Raw genomic sequence first — 16383 nt, 5'->3', positions numbered from 1 at the left:
AGGAGGTTAGATGAACACCTTGCCGGGGTCATTTGACCCCAGTATTTTTTCCTGCCATGGCAGGGGGTCGGACTTGATGATCTGCTCAGGTCCCTTCCGACCCTACCTACTATGAAACTATGGATATAAATGGAGTATACCAAACAGTATAAACAATCACGGCACAACTAATTCTGTGACTCCTCTTATAAGGATGTGGTCTAGGTAAGTCCCCCTTTTCAGTGCATTCCCATACCTGTGTTTAAAATGTTTATAGTATTAACATGGAAGAATTTTAGAATTCTAATCTTACTTTTTGTTTTTTTGTGCTTCCTTTTTGCACTTTCCTGTGTGTCAGTACTGGTTCAAGACAGTTTCACTTCTAGACAACTCAATTAAATACATGATTGGCATGACAAGCCATCTGTGAGTTGTCAAACTGTAAGAAAAAAGGCCAGAATCCTGTGGGATTTGTTGGAGGTAAATTTCAGCATTCAGAGGATGGAATTTCAGCATGTTCAGGAGCTTGTTGGTAGTGTTCTGTCATGGTGTCTCTCCTACACTAGTTAGAAAAGAAATAGCGTTAGGGCAGTGTTTTAATAAGCTGATCCTTTAGTCAGGTTTACTGACAAGGTTTCCAGAGCCTAATACGTAGTTCTAACTTCTGCTTCAAAATATCAGAAAATGTGAGTTCCAGCAATATTTTCTGTTGCTCTAATTGAGGAGTCCACTAATTTTAAGAGTGCTAAGTATTGTTCACTTTCTCTTTAAAACGAGTGTGGGCTGTATCTCATTTTGTGTGTTAGTGACCTATAGTCTTGAAGGCTGAGCATGCACAGAGGAGAGTTGTGTCCTGTCAAGTGAGATGGCCTAAAATAACATCTAGCGCAGAAGTATTGGTATTTAGCAGAGCAAGAGATTATTCGTATAGTTACCCTGCTGATAGTGAGCTTAGAAATCACAATGAGATTTGTTGAATTTCCTTCTAACATGAATCTAATTTCTATAAAATCCAAATATTCCACCAACAATTTCATCCTTTATTGGAATGAGACTCTTGCTTTGCAAACTGGATAAACACTGAATTTGCATCTGGGAACAAAGAATTTATTGACAGCTGTTGCCCTTTAACACAACTTGCAGTTTACAATTATTGAATTTATGCTTGGATTCCTGGATTTCATTAGTCGCAGGTTGGTGACATCTGCTTAATTTTAGTGCTGTGGTGTTTTACATATTTGAGTACTTTTTATTTAAGGGGCATCAGCAAGATAAAATTAACATATTCAGTGACTTGTTCATAGCTTAAGGAATTGTTAAAGCTGAAGAGTCTTAATTTTTAAATGCGTTGATTCTATTGTGGTGTATGTTACTTTTAATTCAGATTTGAATAGGGACATTAGGTTAGTCAGTTTCTTCTTGATTTTGCTGGAGAGGATTCCTGCACTAGACTAGTGATGCTGACTTCAAGTCACCTTAGCTGAGCTGTCTTTTGGAATATTTTAGGAATACTTCTAGGCCTCAGTCCTGCAAATAATTATGTACATGTGTAGCTGTACTTTGGGCAGTCCAGTTAACTTTAATAAAGCAACTCAAATGGGTAAAGTTATGCACATAAGTGAGAAGAATGGCCCAAATGACTAACTGGGGAACCTCTGAAAGCTTTATTTAAAAACAATTTTTAGAATGCCAGAAGGCATGCTCTCTTTTTAAACTTTGAATGTATTTATCATTCTTTCATTTATATCTACTCATAATAGTCTTTTTCTGCCCCAGGTTATAAATCATCTTTCTCAGGTTTATGCAGTTCATGCTCTGTGTTTTGTGATGTGCTTCTTTCAAGATCAATGGTGTGACAGATGTAACACCAAAATAAATTATAAGATTACATTATACAGATAAACACTGACTAGTCAAAAGTTTTGTAAAAACAAATGGACACCCACCTTCTACCCCTGGGTTAACCTCCATTTTCCTTAGGTGATAAAGACTCTGGAAAATAGGATTTACTGTATTCAGTTTCTTAGCATCATAAATGAAGATTCCAGAGTTGATATTCACAGCTCTACCCTTCTTGTTACCCGGTAATTAATGTCACAACCATATATCCCATGTTATCAGTCCTATCCTAATTCTGTTGTAAAGCTGCTTTTACGCTGTTTAAATGTATTGAACATAGAGGGACTTATCACTACCACAGTATTCCTTGAATTTCTGTACAACAGTTTGCTTTTTCCCTGGCCCATCTTTCCTTTGTTTAGTTTTAACAAGTAATTGTTTACTCATGCCTTATAAACCCCTCAAAATAATATCTTACATTTGTACAGCAAAATGCAAATGTTTTTGGTGATATCTTTTATTGAACCAGCTGTATACAAGTTTGTACAGTTAGTCTAAGTAAAGATATCACCCAAAAAACCTTGCTTCTTGCATATCTCTTGGCTAACCATGGCCACAAAACACTCCATCCCTACTTGTTCGTTTTGACATGAGGCGCTGATGAGTCCTTTATCAGCACACTTTGCATTCTGTGTAATCATACAATTCACTTTTCAAAGTCTCTTGATAACAACTAGCAAGTTTGTCTTGATCATGTCTTACTTCCTGTTTTGAATTCTTCTCTAGTGCTACTGAAAGCAGAGCGGAACTTGTCTTGCCCTCTCTCCCCCACTGTATCTTCCTTAATATCTTGCCATCAATTTAAACTTAACCATGATCTTGTCTATATCCAGTGTTGAATCAAAAGAATTTTAAAGCTGTTTAAGGCTGTTTGTAAATTAAATGAGGAAAAAAAAAACCCAAACAGTTCAGTTAAATGAGAGCAAGACAGGGTGTAGACACTTAATCAGTTTAAACCCCACTTATCTGTTTAGTGTAAGTTGACATCTCCACCTCTTATCTGTGGCCTGCCTGGGACTTGGTTTCCCCCAAGCTTAAGATAACTTGTATAAACCATGTTTAAATTGAATTTAAAAGGCAGCACTTCTTTTTTGTGTGATTTTAACTATATCTGTTTGAAGTAACACTTTTAGTTAATCCAATAACTCCTAGGGCAAATTAAATTCCTAACCCTTTCTTTTTCTAGCACATGCTGTCAATCCCACTTTTACTAGTGACTCAGGCCTTTTACTTCTAGTGTTTCTTCCAGTCCTCCATCTTCCTGGTCCTGGCACATCCAGGTTTGTGAAAATCCTGCTGCTGCTTCCTTCCAAAAACTTCCAGACCTAACATTTCAGTCCTCTCAAGCTCTCATTTGGGCCCTTAAGTAGCTCATGTATTAATGATTGTATCCATTTCCCGTCTGGCCTTTCCAACACTCATCAGTTGCAAAGAACATCACCTTGGCTCATTTCTGCTACCATAGATTTCATAGACATTAGGGCTGGAAGGGACCTCGGAAGATCACCGAGTCCAGCCCCCCACCCGAAGGGCAGGAAGTCAGCTGGGGTCATAAGATCCCAGCAAGATAAGCATCCAATTTACTCTTGAAGGTGTTCAATGTAGGTGCTTGAACCACCTCCAGTGGCAGGCTATTCCATACCTTGGGGGCTCGGACAGTAAAGAAATTCTTCCTTATGTCCAGCCTGAAACGGTCTTGCAGTAGTTTATAACTGTTCGACCACATCATCCCTTCGGGCGCTCTGGTGAACAAACGTTCCGCCAGATATTGGTGGTCGCCCCTGATAAACTTATAGGTGGCCATCAGATCACCCCTGAGCCTGCGCTTTTCCAAGCTAAAGAGCCCCAAGGCTCTCAGCCTGTCATTGTAAGGTCTGTTTTCCTGACCTCTGATCATGCACGTGGCTCTTCTCCGCACTCTCTCAAGTTTCTCCACATCCTTTTTGAATCGTGGGGCCCAAAACTGGACGCAGTTCTCCAACTGTGGCCTCACCAAGGCCAAGTACAAGGGGAGAATGACATCCTGGGATTTGTTTGAGAAGCACCTATGGATGCAAGCCAGCGTTTTGGTCGCTTTACTAGCCACAGCATCGCATTGTAAGCTCATGTTCAACCCCTGTTTGAATCCTTCCACTTCCTTTCTGTTTCCATTGCATCAGGTGCAATTTTTAAATCACTCCTTTCCTCTGCCAGTGATACAAAGCTTTGATGAATATTTGACAACTTCTACCAAAAATGTCTGCCTGCTTTCATTAACCCTACTTTTCATTCATAGATAGTATTTTCTAAATTACCAGTTATCAGTAAGATTTTTTTTTCCAAATCTCTACTAAAATCCTACTTGTGCCATGAAATGTGAGGGTTATTTGCTCAACCAGGGGTGACCAAGTGGCCAGTATTGAGTGATAGCTGAATATATTCATTTATGAGTGTGAAAAATCTGCAAATGGTTTGCAGCAATAGCTGTCTAGTAGGAATAGTAAGGCAAGAAATCTAGTTGGTTTTAAGGAACTGTTAAGTGTATTACAGGAATTATGTGATATAGTTTCCTGTGATAGCAGGGTAGGAATTTGCTCTTTCCCGGCATTTCTTTGGAACTCATCACAGCAGTATCTGAGAACTGCTTAGTTTTAGCCTTACAGTGGCTCTGATATGAGGAAGACAGGGGGTCCTATTTACAAATGAGCAACTGAGGCTATGGAGTAAGTGGTTTTCTTCAAGGTCTTAAGTGTGTGGCAGGCTGAAATAAAACCCACATCTCCTGAACCCCAATATAGTGCCTTACATATGAGACCCATTCTTCCTCCAACATCTTGAGGTCTGTGAAGGTTGTGATTTGCCCAAGTTCATGCCACAAACAAGTTGGAAAACCAGGAGTAGCATTTTACCATTGAACTTGTTTGCCTCCATGTTATAACAACATGTGTAACTCTTTTCCAGACCCTTGTTGGGCATCAATAAACCGTGGGATTTTGATTTGTGATGAGTGCTGTAGTGTGCATCGGAGCCTGGGGCGTCATATCTCACAAGTGAGGCATCTCAAACACACACCATGGCCTCCAACGTTGCTGCAGGTAAAGGATGAGGCTTGATATTGTAGAGAATTCTGTAATAACTACACTTTCTTGGGAGGATGGTTGCTCCCTTAAGCTATTTTTTTAAAAAGATGCTTGGTTTCTGTTATCTTTCTGTAGTGCAGGGGTGTCAGACAAGGCTTGTGGGTTGATTCCAGCCTGCAGAACTGTTCCAGCAGGCTACAGAATTGCACACCTCAGCTCTGCACTGTTGTGAATCCCTGGCAATGTTGCCAGCCACAGGCATGGGGCTGCCCAGAGCCACATTCAAGCACCAGTGCTGAACTAGCCCATTGCAAGTGCCTGGGGTGTGCAGTAGCATGGAGTTGAGAGTGTGCAGCAGCTCAGAGCTTCAGCTGGGCAGCTGCATGGAGCCAGGGATGTACAGTGGTATGGAGCTGCCTTTGGCCAGTTTTCATGTCTCCTCAAGCCCCTGGCTCAGCACTGCCCAGATGCAGCTGCCTGCAGTCCCATGGTCCTGGATCCACACTGCCACAGACCAGACCCATGCTGCTACCTGAACGCAGCCTCATGATCTGGCCCTGGAGGGGGCCCTGCAGTTAGGATTTGGTTCCAGGCCCAGAGTGAGTTTGACACCCCATGTAGTATATCACTAAAGTAAATGTTACCTGTGAAATTCTTGACTTGCTTCTAGGATAAATGGAAAGTCTGGAGCACAGTTAAAATTCTTTTGGTTTAGTGAGTAGCTTTCAAGCCATCTTAGATTACTGCAGGTGTTTCAGTGCAAGCTGTCAACATGCAGCAACCCTTCCTCTTCCCCAAAGCTACTGTTGGCAAGAGTGTAAATCTTTACTACTGTGGGGGGAGGATCTAATTCTAGGCTTTCTGTTTTCATTTCTGCTTTCTCACTGCTTCTGTCTTACATATCCTAAAAGATCCTTTTCCAGCGCTTTAACAGATGCAGCTTTGTACTTTTAGTTTAAACTTACCTTGACCCTAACCCCACCCATACACTATTAATCCAGACAGTTTGGCTGTGGTCTGTAGCCTGATTACCAGTTGGTTAAATATGTGGAATTTACCACTTTTCTACAGCGTGCATATTGTAGCGGTTCGGAGTCTGAAGATCAGGAATTCTGTGGTCTGTTTTTTAAATTAAAAATGTTGTTTCTGCCAAAATAAAACATTTTGGAAAAATGTGTTGATTTCAGCAATTTTGTCTGGAGAAAATCTAAGTTCATATGCACAGCCTGTGATCTCTGGCCTTTGAAGGAAAAGCTTCTTACTTGTGAATGCAAAGGAGGCACTCCTGACATTCCCTTTAGTCAAAGATGTTAGCACAGAACTGGACAAATCTGTTACTCTTCTGGTCTGTTCATGTGATCTTGTTCATCTTTTTTTCCCCTAAAGAATGCCAAGAGTTTTTCAATTAATAGGTTTAAAAATAAGATATTGCTGATAGCATGCCTGCACTGGAAGGGTACTGGCAAAGTACTGGGAAATTTGTGCAGTCCTGGTTATTCTATCTGTGCAAGTATCAGTAAAAATACTTAATGCCTGTTGTACGTGTTTTGAATTTCAGATGGCTGAAACACTGTATAATAATGGTGCTAACTCCATATGGGAACATTCTTTGCTAGACCCAGCATCTGTTATGAGTGGAAGGCGCAAAGCTAACCCACAGGATAAAGTCCAGTAAGTAGAATATTTTTATAAAATTCTCTTTATAGTTGCAGGAGATGTTTTGGAAAAATGCAGTTATTTTTGACCAACTGTGACAAAGGCAGCAACAGGGGCAAGTGAAGCTGATCTTGTTTCAGTTTTTAAATATAGTTGAAAGTGTTGTTATATGAACAGGTTTGAAGAAGTTCCGTCTTCTCTTAATCATTGATCTTTAAACCTTGATGATCAAATAATCAATTTTGCTGTGAGCAATGTGGTTTAAACATATTTAATTCTAAAGCATCTTTCAAAGCTTTTGCAACCTAAACCTTGAAGAGAAAGTTCACATATGAGTGAAGAATCTTTTCATTCTTACGCATGTCTTGACAGTATCCATCTGTCATAAGTTGAGTAGTGCCTTTAAAAAACAAACAAACCATATTTTGTGCCCCAGCCATCTTTTGCTCTCCTTTTATCAATCAGCATTTATAGAATGTCAGCTACGTAATTTAAAAAGTAGAAGGTTTTTTTTAAATATAATTTTGTATATTAGTTTAACAGTTTCATCTGAATGGTATTAAGCACTTACAGCTCAGAATATAATCAGATGTTCAGGGTGTTTTGGGACAGGTGCTAAGTTATAACTGAAAATAATGTTACCTTATTTTTTAGAACTGATCTCCATGCCCTTTAAGATTTTAGAACTGAGAGGTCATCCACTCACGTCTGCATTTTATTCGTAAACTAGAAAAGGAAAAATCTGATTTCCTCCTTTTGTTTTTTTTAGCTCCCAGCTGATTTTCTAAACTTTAAATGGAACAGGAACTGCTTGAAAAACTGAAATGAGGAAAAAGTTTCTGCATCCGCATAAGATACTATTGTTGTCAAAGCTGGTTTACTACTTCAGCAAACTTGTTCCCAGTGTTTTAGCCAGGAATTTCCACTACTGTGGTGGTCTGAGCATTAGAACTTCAGCAGTTTTAAAATAGGTTGCCATAATTATTAAATTTTATTTTAAATGTACTTATTTTAAACATTCATTTTAAAGGGAAAAAGGCTTTTAAATAGCTGCTTTTTTTTAATTGCTAATTTTATCACTTTGGCTTTTGAAGAAAAAAACATTTTTCGTATTTTTGGAGTTTTTTTGTTGAGGGTATTTAATGAGTCACTTTCCAATCAGCTATAATTATTGTGAAAGTTACTCTTAGTACCACTACCCGTCAGTAAAGTGATAAATTTGAATTGAATTCTGTATTGCATGAAAATATTTTCTAATACCTTTTTTCAGTTCCTTGTTACATGTAAGGGTGGGGAAAAAAGGATATTTTTTTTTCTTACTCCTGACAAATAAATGTCTATGTAATTCTACAATGGATACATTTTGCAAGTCCTTTGCTTTAATTTCTTTTACAGTCCCAACAAAGCAGAATTCATTAAAGCTAAATATCAAATGCTAGCATTTGTTCATCGCTTGCCATGCCGGGATGATGACAGCGTTACTGCCAAAGACCTTAGTAAGGTAAGTGGGTTTCCTTATAGTTTGTGGACAGGAACCAAATTGCATCATATGCTTTGTGTTGTGTTGCAAAGTACTGTAAGACTAAAATCTGAATAATATTAAGTTATTTTGTGACCATCTGAAAGATAATTGGTGCCCCACAAGAGAGTACTCTGCACCTAAAAAAAAAGTCACTTTTCAGCAATTTTTGTTATGTTAATGAGAGTTATAAATAGGTATTAAAAATACAGACATAGTAGGATAACTGAATCACATTATTAGACACTGTTGGAAAGTAAAGCACTTGCAAATAGTGGTGATGGATGGATGTGTGTCTGGGTATTTATATGCCTAATAAGGGGTCAGTGGTTTTTGTTTTTTTGGGTTTTTTTTTTTAATCTCTACCTTCTCCTTTATATAGACTTTTAATTAGCATCCTCCTTCTGTTTTTCAGCAACTCCATTCCAGTGTGAGGACAGGGAATCTGGAGACATGTTTGAGATTACTCTCTTTAGGAGCCCAGGCCAACTTTTTTCACCCTGTATGAAAACTTTTTCATTACCTTGATATTAAACCGGTCCTTAGTCTGTCAATATTTATATTTGGTTCAGCTGATACACATTTATTTCACTCTTCTGCTCACAGCTGCTTATTAAATGTAACCATGTGCTTTTGTTAATGGCTTTTAGGAAAAAGGAAACACCCCACTTCATGTTGCTGCCAAAGCAGGACAGATTTTACAGGCAGAGTTGTTAGCAGTCTATGGTGCTGACCCTGGCACACAAGACTCCAATGGAAAAACTCCAGTAGACTATGCAAGGTATGCAAGGCTTTGACTTCTGTCATTATATACTTTCATGTATTAACTGTTTACAAAATCATAACTAAGCTCCAATGCCAGGGTCTTTGGGGTACCCTGATCTAGGATTTCATCAAATGAGTGTCCTTCCCAGCTTAGAGCAAATACACACAAACACAGTTTTCTCTAGACAGTGATGTTCAGGAAAGCTCCACCTTAAAATGCAGCAGTATGGCGAACATCTAAATAGGGTATTTAGGACTTTACATGTGTTGTGAGTATGAAATTGTAACCAAGGTAAGTCTTTATGCTGTACAATTACAAAATTTAGGAGTATAGTCACTATGCTTGAACTTCTAGAACCTACTCTATGAGCATGGGGACTTTAGAAATCACATGGGGAATCGAGCACACTACAGTAGAGCTGTTGCCACTGCTGTAGTTCAGATTTGATACAGGATAAATTCAGTACCAGCTCAAAAACGGCAAAGAAAATTCTAAGGGGGTTTTGGGGCTTGTTTTTTTAAGATAAATTATGAATCTGCTATTTTCATAAACGATAAGCAAGACTATTCCAAAATTGTCCTTAGACTTTCTTGATGTGTTCAGAAAAAGTTCACCATAACCATTGCCTCTTAGTTTTTACTTTTCAAAATTTGCCCAGCATCTTTTATGTAAGGTCTCAAATTGAAAATGAATTGGGGGTCTGTTGATTTAATATCTTTCTGAGCAGTTTTCAAACCATTGCATTTTGCAGCTAGGAATTGCTCCTTTCTGTTTTTTGCTTAACAGGCAAGGTGGGCATCATGATCTGGCAGAGCGCCTTGTAGAAATACAGTATGAACTCACTGACAGACTTGCATTCTATCTTTGTGGAAGAAAACCAGGTAAGTTAAATTACACTGAAACTAGTGCTTTTCAAATGTAGTTAACTATACAAACTGAAAGTATAACACTTACAGATGCCATTAACATTACTCTTATCAGCATTTTTGGTGATCTAAAATCTTTTGCTCAACATGCATCTATAGCAGTAAAAGAACAGGGCTGAGAAGAACATGGGAAAACATGCCTTGCTATAAATAAACAGTGTGGCCTCATGGAAAGTAGTCAGCAGTTCTAGTTGTCCATCTCCAAATGGATATTGCAGATCAGGGTGACAAGTTGTTAGGAGTGGGTTACTGATAAGTATAACAGAACTATACATTGTTTCCAGTAGTGCTAACATTGTGCAAGGAATATCCTGTTTCAAGTTAAACTGATCTATATTTATTGGGAATTAAGAGACTTAAGGAGGTTGCGTCCCACATCTGCCTAAAGCAAGCGTTCTCTTTGCCACTGTTTGTTGCAGAGCTAAGGTTTTGACTTTAAGTGTCTAACAACACTGAAAACTAGGCCTGTAGCCGTGTGTCACACACTTCCTAAGGCTAACATTTAGCCTTCTTTCCAATTTCAGATCACAAAAATGGACAACATTTTATTATACCTCAAATGGCAGACAGGTAAGACAGTGGTTAAGTACTACATGTTAAAATAAACATCAAAATAACTGCTACTTTACTTTAGAATTTCCTATTGAAATGACTTTTCATTGTATTTCTGTGACATTTTCTCCTTTTTGACACGCTTGCTCATCTTACAAGCTTTTCTGCAGTTGAACATTAAAATGCCATGAGGAAGGCTAGAGAACTTACTGTTGACAGATTTCAGTTTCTTTTACACTTTTAATTTAGATAAGTGAAAGAATATACAGAGAAATTGCCAAAAAGCAAATCTATTGATCAGTAATCATTCTAAATTTCTTGATATGCAAATATGACTAACATCTTCAGGAAAATATTGCATTTTTGCTCTCCTAATTGTCCTAGTATTAGCACTTAGAACATATGAATTGTAAAGCCATATTTATTTAAAATAAATATTTAATTGTTAACAAAACCATAAGTCCATGTATTTCTTCCTTCATTGCTGTACAATTGGAAACAAGACGACTGTAAGTAAACTGTTGTAGATTTCAGTTATTTTGTTAAATTCATTCTGTTTGCAATGATGCTAAGAAAACAAGTCAAAATCAGCTGGTATTCAGTTGAAGATACAGTTGATGTATGCAGTTAGTAAAATACTTTCTGACACTTTAAAATTTTTTAAAGGTTATGTGTAGCTCCTATCTAAGGTTTCTATGGTACTCAGATCATTTTAGGAAAGCAAAATAGGTATCATTTTGCCTCCTTTCATATAGAAGAACAGAGAGGTGATATGATTTGTTTAGAATTGCACATTGGGTCATACAGCATGCAGTAGAACTGTGGTGTTTCAGCTCTGCTAGAGTTAGGCCCTTATTCCCCTTTGTCCTGGTCTAAGGTAATTGCTTATAGAAACTTCCCCTGTGATCTGATGTGTTCAGACTGAAGCCTAAGTTGAGTCTTTGTCTCAGAAGAGCCCCTGCTGCAAGAACATTGCATCTATATTGAATGGAGGAGGAATTGCCCCTAGTGATATGAGTTCACAATTTGTCAACTTGCTGGGCCTTTGGTTTCCACTTTTTAGTTCTGCTTCTGTTCTAACCGCAAAAACTTGCAATTTGTGTCTCAACCTTGACTCAGGAAACTAATAGAGGAGATTGCTCCATGACTAGTCAATGACATGCTGTGGGTAACTTTGAGGTGTGAGGCCTTATTTCATCAACCTTTTGGCCAGCCTGATGTTACCTGACTCCATGACTAATCGAGTTAAATCATTCTTGTGTGTTGATTACAGCTGTTATTTAAGAACAGACATTTTGGGGCAGTTTTTATATCCCTTCAGAAACCATTTTATTGTCTTTTAATCCATTCTGCCTACTGAGATGTGCAATATATCCACTTGGATTCCTAATGACCTCTTTGATTCTGTTTATTCTGGAATGAAATATTTTTTCATCTCTGGCAGTTTAATCTTTGTTAGACTCTCAGAAGTATCAAAATGAGCTTTTCCTGGAGAAAATTTAGCAAACTATCAAATTGGTAAGAACATCATGAACAGCAGTGATGTAGATGTAGTGATCACTTTCTGTTTTCATAGCAGTCTAGATTTATCTGAATTGGCAAAAGCAGCTAAGAAGAAGCTTCAGTCTGTAAGTAAAGCTCCTGCTTAATCTGTGCTGTACTGCATGTGGTCAGCAGCCTATACTTCATCTCCAAAGTTGTTGTAGACTTTATAACAGACAAGCTGCCATTAGTTCCTGCAAGTACGGAAACCATTTCTGTGGTAACTAATGCACTTGAAAGAAGCAGTGGAAGACCCAAAAAGGCAGGGCACAGCCTAGAAGCCTAATATTAGATGGCTGAGAGAAGATGATGTTTTTTTTCTCCCTTGTTTGTTATTAGATACAGTTGTGATGTATGAGTATTGTTTCGGAGTCATGATCTTTATTATTTCATGACATTCAGTGTTCTATACAAACTCAAACCCAGGAAAGGTGTTGATCTTTTTTCAATTAAGTGTGATTTGTCCTACAGAAGGGTGGACAGGTGTAATTAAAAATATTACAGTTTTAGTTAGCAATATACATTTCTCCCATATGCTAAGTCCCCAGGTACCTCATATCAGTAATGAAATGCCTGAATAACATAACATTTTGATTTACGCCACAACTGATTTCTCATTAGTTCAGTCCTTCATAACACAAGTATCTCAAACCAGTTGCTTTAGGAATTCATTCTAAAATAAGTCACTACTTAAATCTCATTTAGGTTCACATCCCAGAAAGTATCTGGGTCTGTATCTTGGTCTTTGGATTTGGGTTCTAAATCTTAACCTTCCCGCAGTGAATGCTGAGAGGATCAGAATTTTTACAAGGTCCAAAAAAAGAATTACTCATTCTCCTTTTACATACACTAGTTGGTGTTGGAACAACCCTGATCCCTCTAGAGCTGGCATTTAGGATACTAGATATGCCTGGCTTTACAGACTTTTTAATAGCCAAAGAGTGTAGTGTCTCCTGGATTGCAAAGTAATATATTATCCTTTAAATAAAGGAGTGCACCTCTTGCTTTCTGTAAAAGAAGAAGGTTTTCTTTTTTGTTGTTTTTTTTTGGGGGGGGTTGTTTGGGGGTTTTTGGTTTTTTTGCTATCTTGCTCTTAAGTCATAATCACCTCCTTCTTTTGGGTTTTTTTAGCTAAGTAACCATCTATTTGAAGAACTTGCCATGGATGTGTATGATGAAGTTGACAGGCGGGAAACAGATGCAGGTGAATGACACTTTCTAGACTATCTGCAATAGTGTAAGTTTTGAAATGTCATGTTACACATGCGGGTTTATCAGGAAATGCTCGAGGGAGAGGGAAGAATTTTACTCTTAGTAGTTATTGACTGTTGTAAATTCTTGGCTTGTGCTACATGTAATGCCTTAAACTCTGTACTAGATTTTAAAATATCTTCTTCTCTTACCAAACATTTTCTTTGAGTTTGATTATGTTTGTTGTTGAGCCTGTTATCCTTTGACCCATTTGACAATGTTACATGGAGTGAGGAGGGTATTCTAAAACTGGGCCTGTCTGGTTTTTCTCTAAAGTTTGGCTTGCTACTCAGAACCACAGCACGTTGGTGACTGAGAAAACAGTTGTCCCTTTTCTTCCTGTAAATCCCGAATATTCCTCAACAAGGAACCAGGTACGTAACTTTGTTAGCGTGTTTTCTAGAAGCATTTTGTTAACATAATCCAGATGCTCGAATTAGTGTCTTTTGCAAAGCAGCGGTAATTGGCTAGCTAAAAAAATAAAAACAATAAAATGAATTAAATCGAGCTGTGGGGAATGGAGGTATTTGTAATGCAATATAAACTCACAAATCCGGTGTGCTCAGGACCAAGCACCTGCTGGAAATTTGAAAATGCTGGATTTTTTTAAACTGGCGCAGCAGCCGGTTGCGAAGAGGGGAGAAAGGGACAGTGGTGGCTGGTTCCGGGACAGCAGCTGTACGTGGAGCGGTGGTGTGGGGTGGTGACTGGCAGCAACAACCGCCACATACAAGCTTCCCCCTCCGTGTCTGGGAGGGCATGGCGGAGCAGTGGCCAGTCCCGGAGCGGCGGGGGAAGTGCCGGATTTTTGATAATTCCAGATTTTTGGTATCTGGATTTATGAGGTGATAGTGTAGTAGTATTCTGAAGTGCAAAGTGTGTGCATGTGCTTTAAAAAAAAAAAAGTACAGTACATTTCACACAAGTGTAATTAAGATGCTGATGTCACTGTTTATAACTAATGTACACCAGTATTGCTCTTATCTGGGTATTTTTGCATACATCTTAATTAGAGCAAACATTTACAGCAAACCCAGAGAGCAAAAATGATGCTCTTTTAAGGAGGCTTATCGCTGTATTTGTTTGAGTACATGGCATTATGAACATACATGTCTTTGTTGTTGCCTGGGAATAATGTTGTTGTTGTGGTTGTTATGACTACTTAGATAATGTCCACCCATGATATTATGTAAACAGCATTTTGCATCATTCTGTAATTTAGGGAAGACAGAAACTGGCCCGGTTTAATGCCCATGAATTTGCTACGCTAGTCATAGATATTTTAAGTGATGCTAAACGAAGACAACAAGGAAATTCTGTCACGGGTTCTAAAGGTAAGTATTGTTTTGACAGTCTAATTTTTATATGCAAATCAGTATTTCAGCAGTTCCACTGTACTTAGGATGCAGTGCTCTAGGACTTGCTGCTAATTTGTTGGCAAATACATTCTGTACTATTTGAACATATCTTAAGTTTCAGCCACTTAAATCAGAAATCATCCAAGAAGCTCAGATATGTAGTTCTAGTTTTAGAGAACTGCAACAACAACTAAATACAGCACTTTCCTTTCTAAAGAGATACTAAAGAATCATGTTTCACTATGCAGCTTCCCTGTATTAACTGAATGGTGCTACGCATATAACAGCAATTGCATTTTGTTTTGTACCTTTTTTCGACAGCATTCACCCTGTCAGTTGTATTAAACTGGTAATACTTTATTGTAATTAGTTGGTTGAGTTTGCCTACACATTTAAAGGAAGAGAAGACTAAAATTAAGGTCTTCTGAGTTAATCTTTTACATGTTTGTGCCTGAAAGCTTGCAAAGAACAATTTATCCAACTATGTAGTTGGTCTAATAAAAGATATCACATCTACCCAAAGAATCTTGTCTATATTTTAGGTAGAATGGTAAACCAGCCACACTAGATGGCACTAAATTAAGATTTTTCCTTTTTTGTTAAGACTACTCAAATGGCTTTCTAATATTGTTTCTTTCCATCTAGTTGAAATGCTCTTTTTTTTTGTTGTTAAACTGAGCCGTCCCCCCAACCCCTGCATACAAATCCTAAAATATCCTGTTTTGATTTATAGAGAATGTGGAACTGATATTGAAAGCTATCAACAGCCGTCATAATAGTGAGAACCAGGATATTGACCAGCCTGATTATGACAGTGTTGCATCAGATGAAGATACAGATCTGGAAACACATACAGCTAAAGCAAACAGGCAGAAGGTAGGTTTTACTTATGATGTAGGCTCCAAAGTCCCATTCTTTCAAATATTTATGCACATACTTAGTTTTTATTCATACGCGTAGTCCATTGAAGTCAATGGAACAATTCATCTGAATGAAATTTAGCGCGTGTAAGTGTTCGTAGGATTAAATCCTTAATGACCTATTTCAACTTCATTTCAGTTCTGTTTGTCAGTCTGCAAAATCTTTAAGTACTGAGATATTATGACTTAAAATATCTTAAATGTCCAAAATTATAAAAATGAGCAAAGTTTTCATTCTTTGGAAGCAAACCTAAACCACAAATGGAAAAGTGCTACACTAGTTTTATCAGTCATATCAAAGTACTTCGCATGTATTCTATTTCACTGCCTCTCTGAGGGGTAACAGCACAGATGGGGTAATTGGGGGCTGAGTAGTGAACTAGTTCCTGAGATCAGTTCATTCAGACAGAAAGCAAGCAGCAGTACCCAGAAATCCTGATGCCACCTGTTCCAATCGTATTCCCTTTATACAAGTTGACATGAATAATAAGCATTTATATTAAATGCTGTGTTCATTGCATGCTTCTTTAAAAAGGCTTTATTCAATATCTAGAGGCTAATTTTTCACATGTATAACACACACGCATGTTCAGTGGTTTTCAAATATCCTAAAGTCACATAACCATTTCGTATAACTACTTCTACCATAGAACCCCTACTCATATCCACAGAGCCAGGTGACCTGGCCAGGCAAAAGTGATGCACTGCCTCCTGACCTGCTCCACTGTTACTCTCAATCTCTTTGCAAGACCTATTGCAGAACCCCACGGTTCCAGAGAACACAATTTGAAAACCACTGCTGTGTAAAATAATGATACCTGGAACTTTATTAGTTTTCTCTGATTCATTAGCAATAGATGTTAGACACCTGTCAAAACTTTTATCATATTGCTTTTTTATAACGGAGTGTTCTTCAGTATTATGGTAGGTTTTTTTGTATTTTTTTTTTTTTGTTT

The 16383-nt window shown here is 38.0% G+C and overlaps 1 protein-coding gene across 8 annotated transcripts in view; it reads left to right on the top strand.

The window, feature by feature from the left end:
- GIT2 (GIT ArfGAP 2) overlaps positions 1–16383 on the top strand; it is a 45356-nt gene that overhangs the window by 2656 nt on the left and 26317 nt on the right. For 5 of the 8 annotated variants that reach the window (XM_019507334.1, XM_019507333.1, XM_019507330.1 and 2 more), the window contains exons 2-14: positions 4819–4952; positions 6496–6608; positions 7989–8094; positions 8528–8614; positions 8763–8893; positions 9665–9759; positions 10329–10374; positions 10860–10865; positions 11936–11984; positions 13030–13102; positions 13426–13523; positions 14372–14483; positions 15241–15383. In XM_019507334.1, the coding sequence (XP_019362879.1) occupies positions 4819–4952; positions 6496–6608; positions 7989–8094; positions 8528–8614; positions 8763–8893; positions 9665–9759; positions 10329–10374; positions 10860–10865; positions 11936–11984; positions 13030–13102; positions 13426–13523; positions 14372–14483; positions 15241–15383 (1193 nt within the window). Of the gene's footprint in view, positions 1–4818; positions 4953–6495; positions 6609–7988; positions 8095–8527; positions 8615–8762; positions 8894–9664; positions 9760–10328; positions 10375–10859; positions 10866–11932; positions 11985–13029; positions 13103–13425; positions 13524–14371; positions 14484–15240; positions 15384–16383 lie in introns of all 8 variants that reach the window. The other 3 variants (XM_019507331.1, XM_019507328.1, XM_019507329.1) reach the window with 2 other exon arrangements.

Source organism: Gavialis gangeticus, unplaced genomic scaffold (genome assembly GCF_001723915.1).
Source record: "Gavialis gangeticus isolate Ggan-Ray unplaced genomic scaffold, GavGan_comp1, whole genome shotgun sequence".
Lineage (NCBI taxonomy): Eukaryota > Metazoa > Chordata > Crocodylia > Gavialidae > Gavialis > Gavialis gangeticus.
This window is presented reverse-complemented; position numbering and strand designations above follow the sequence as displayed.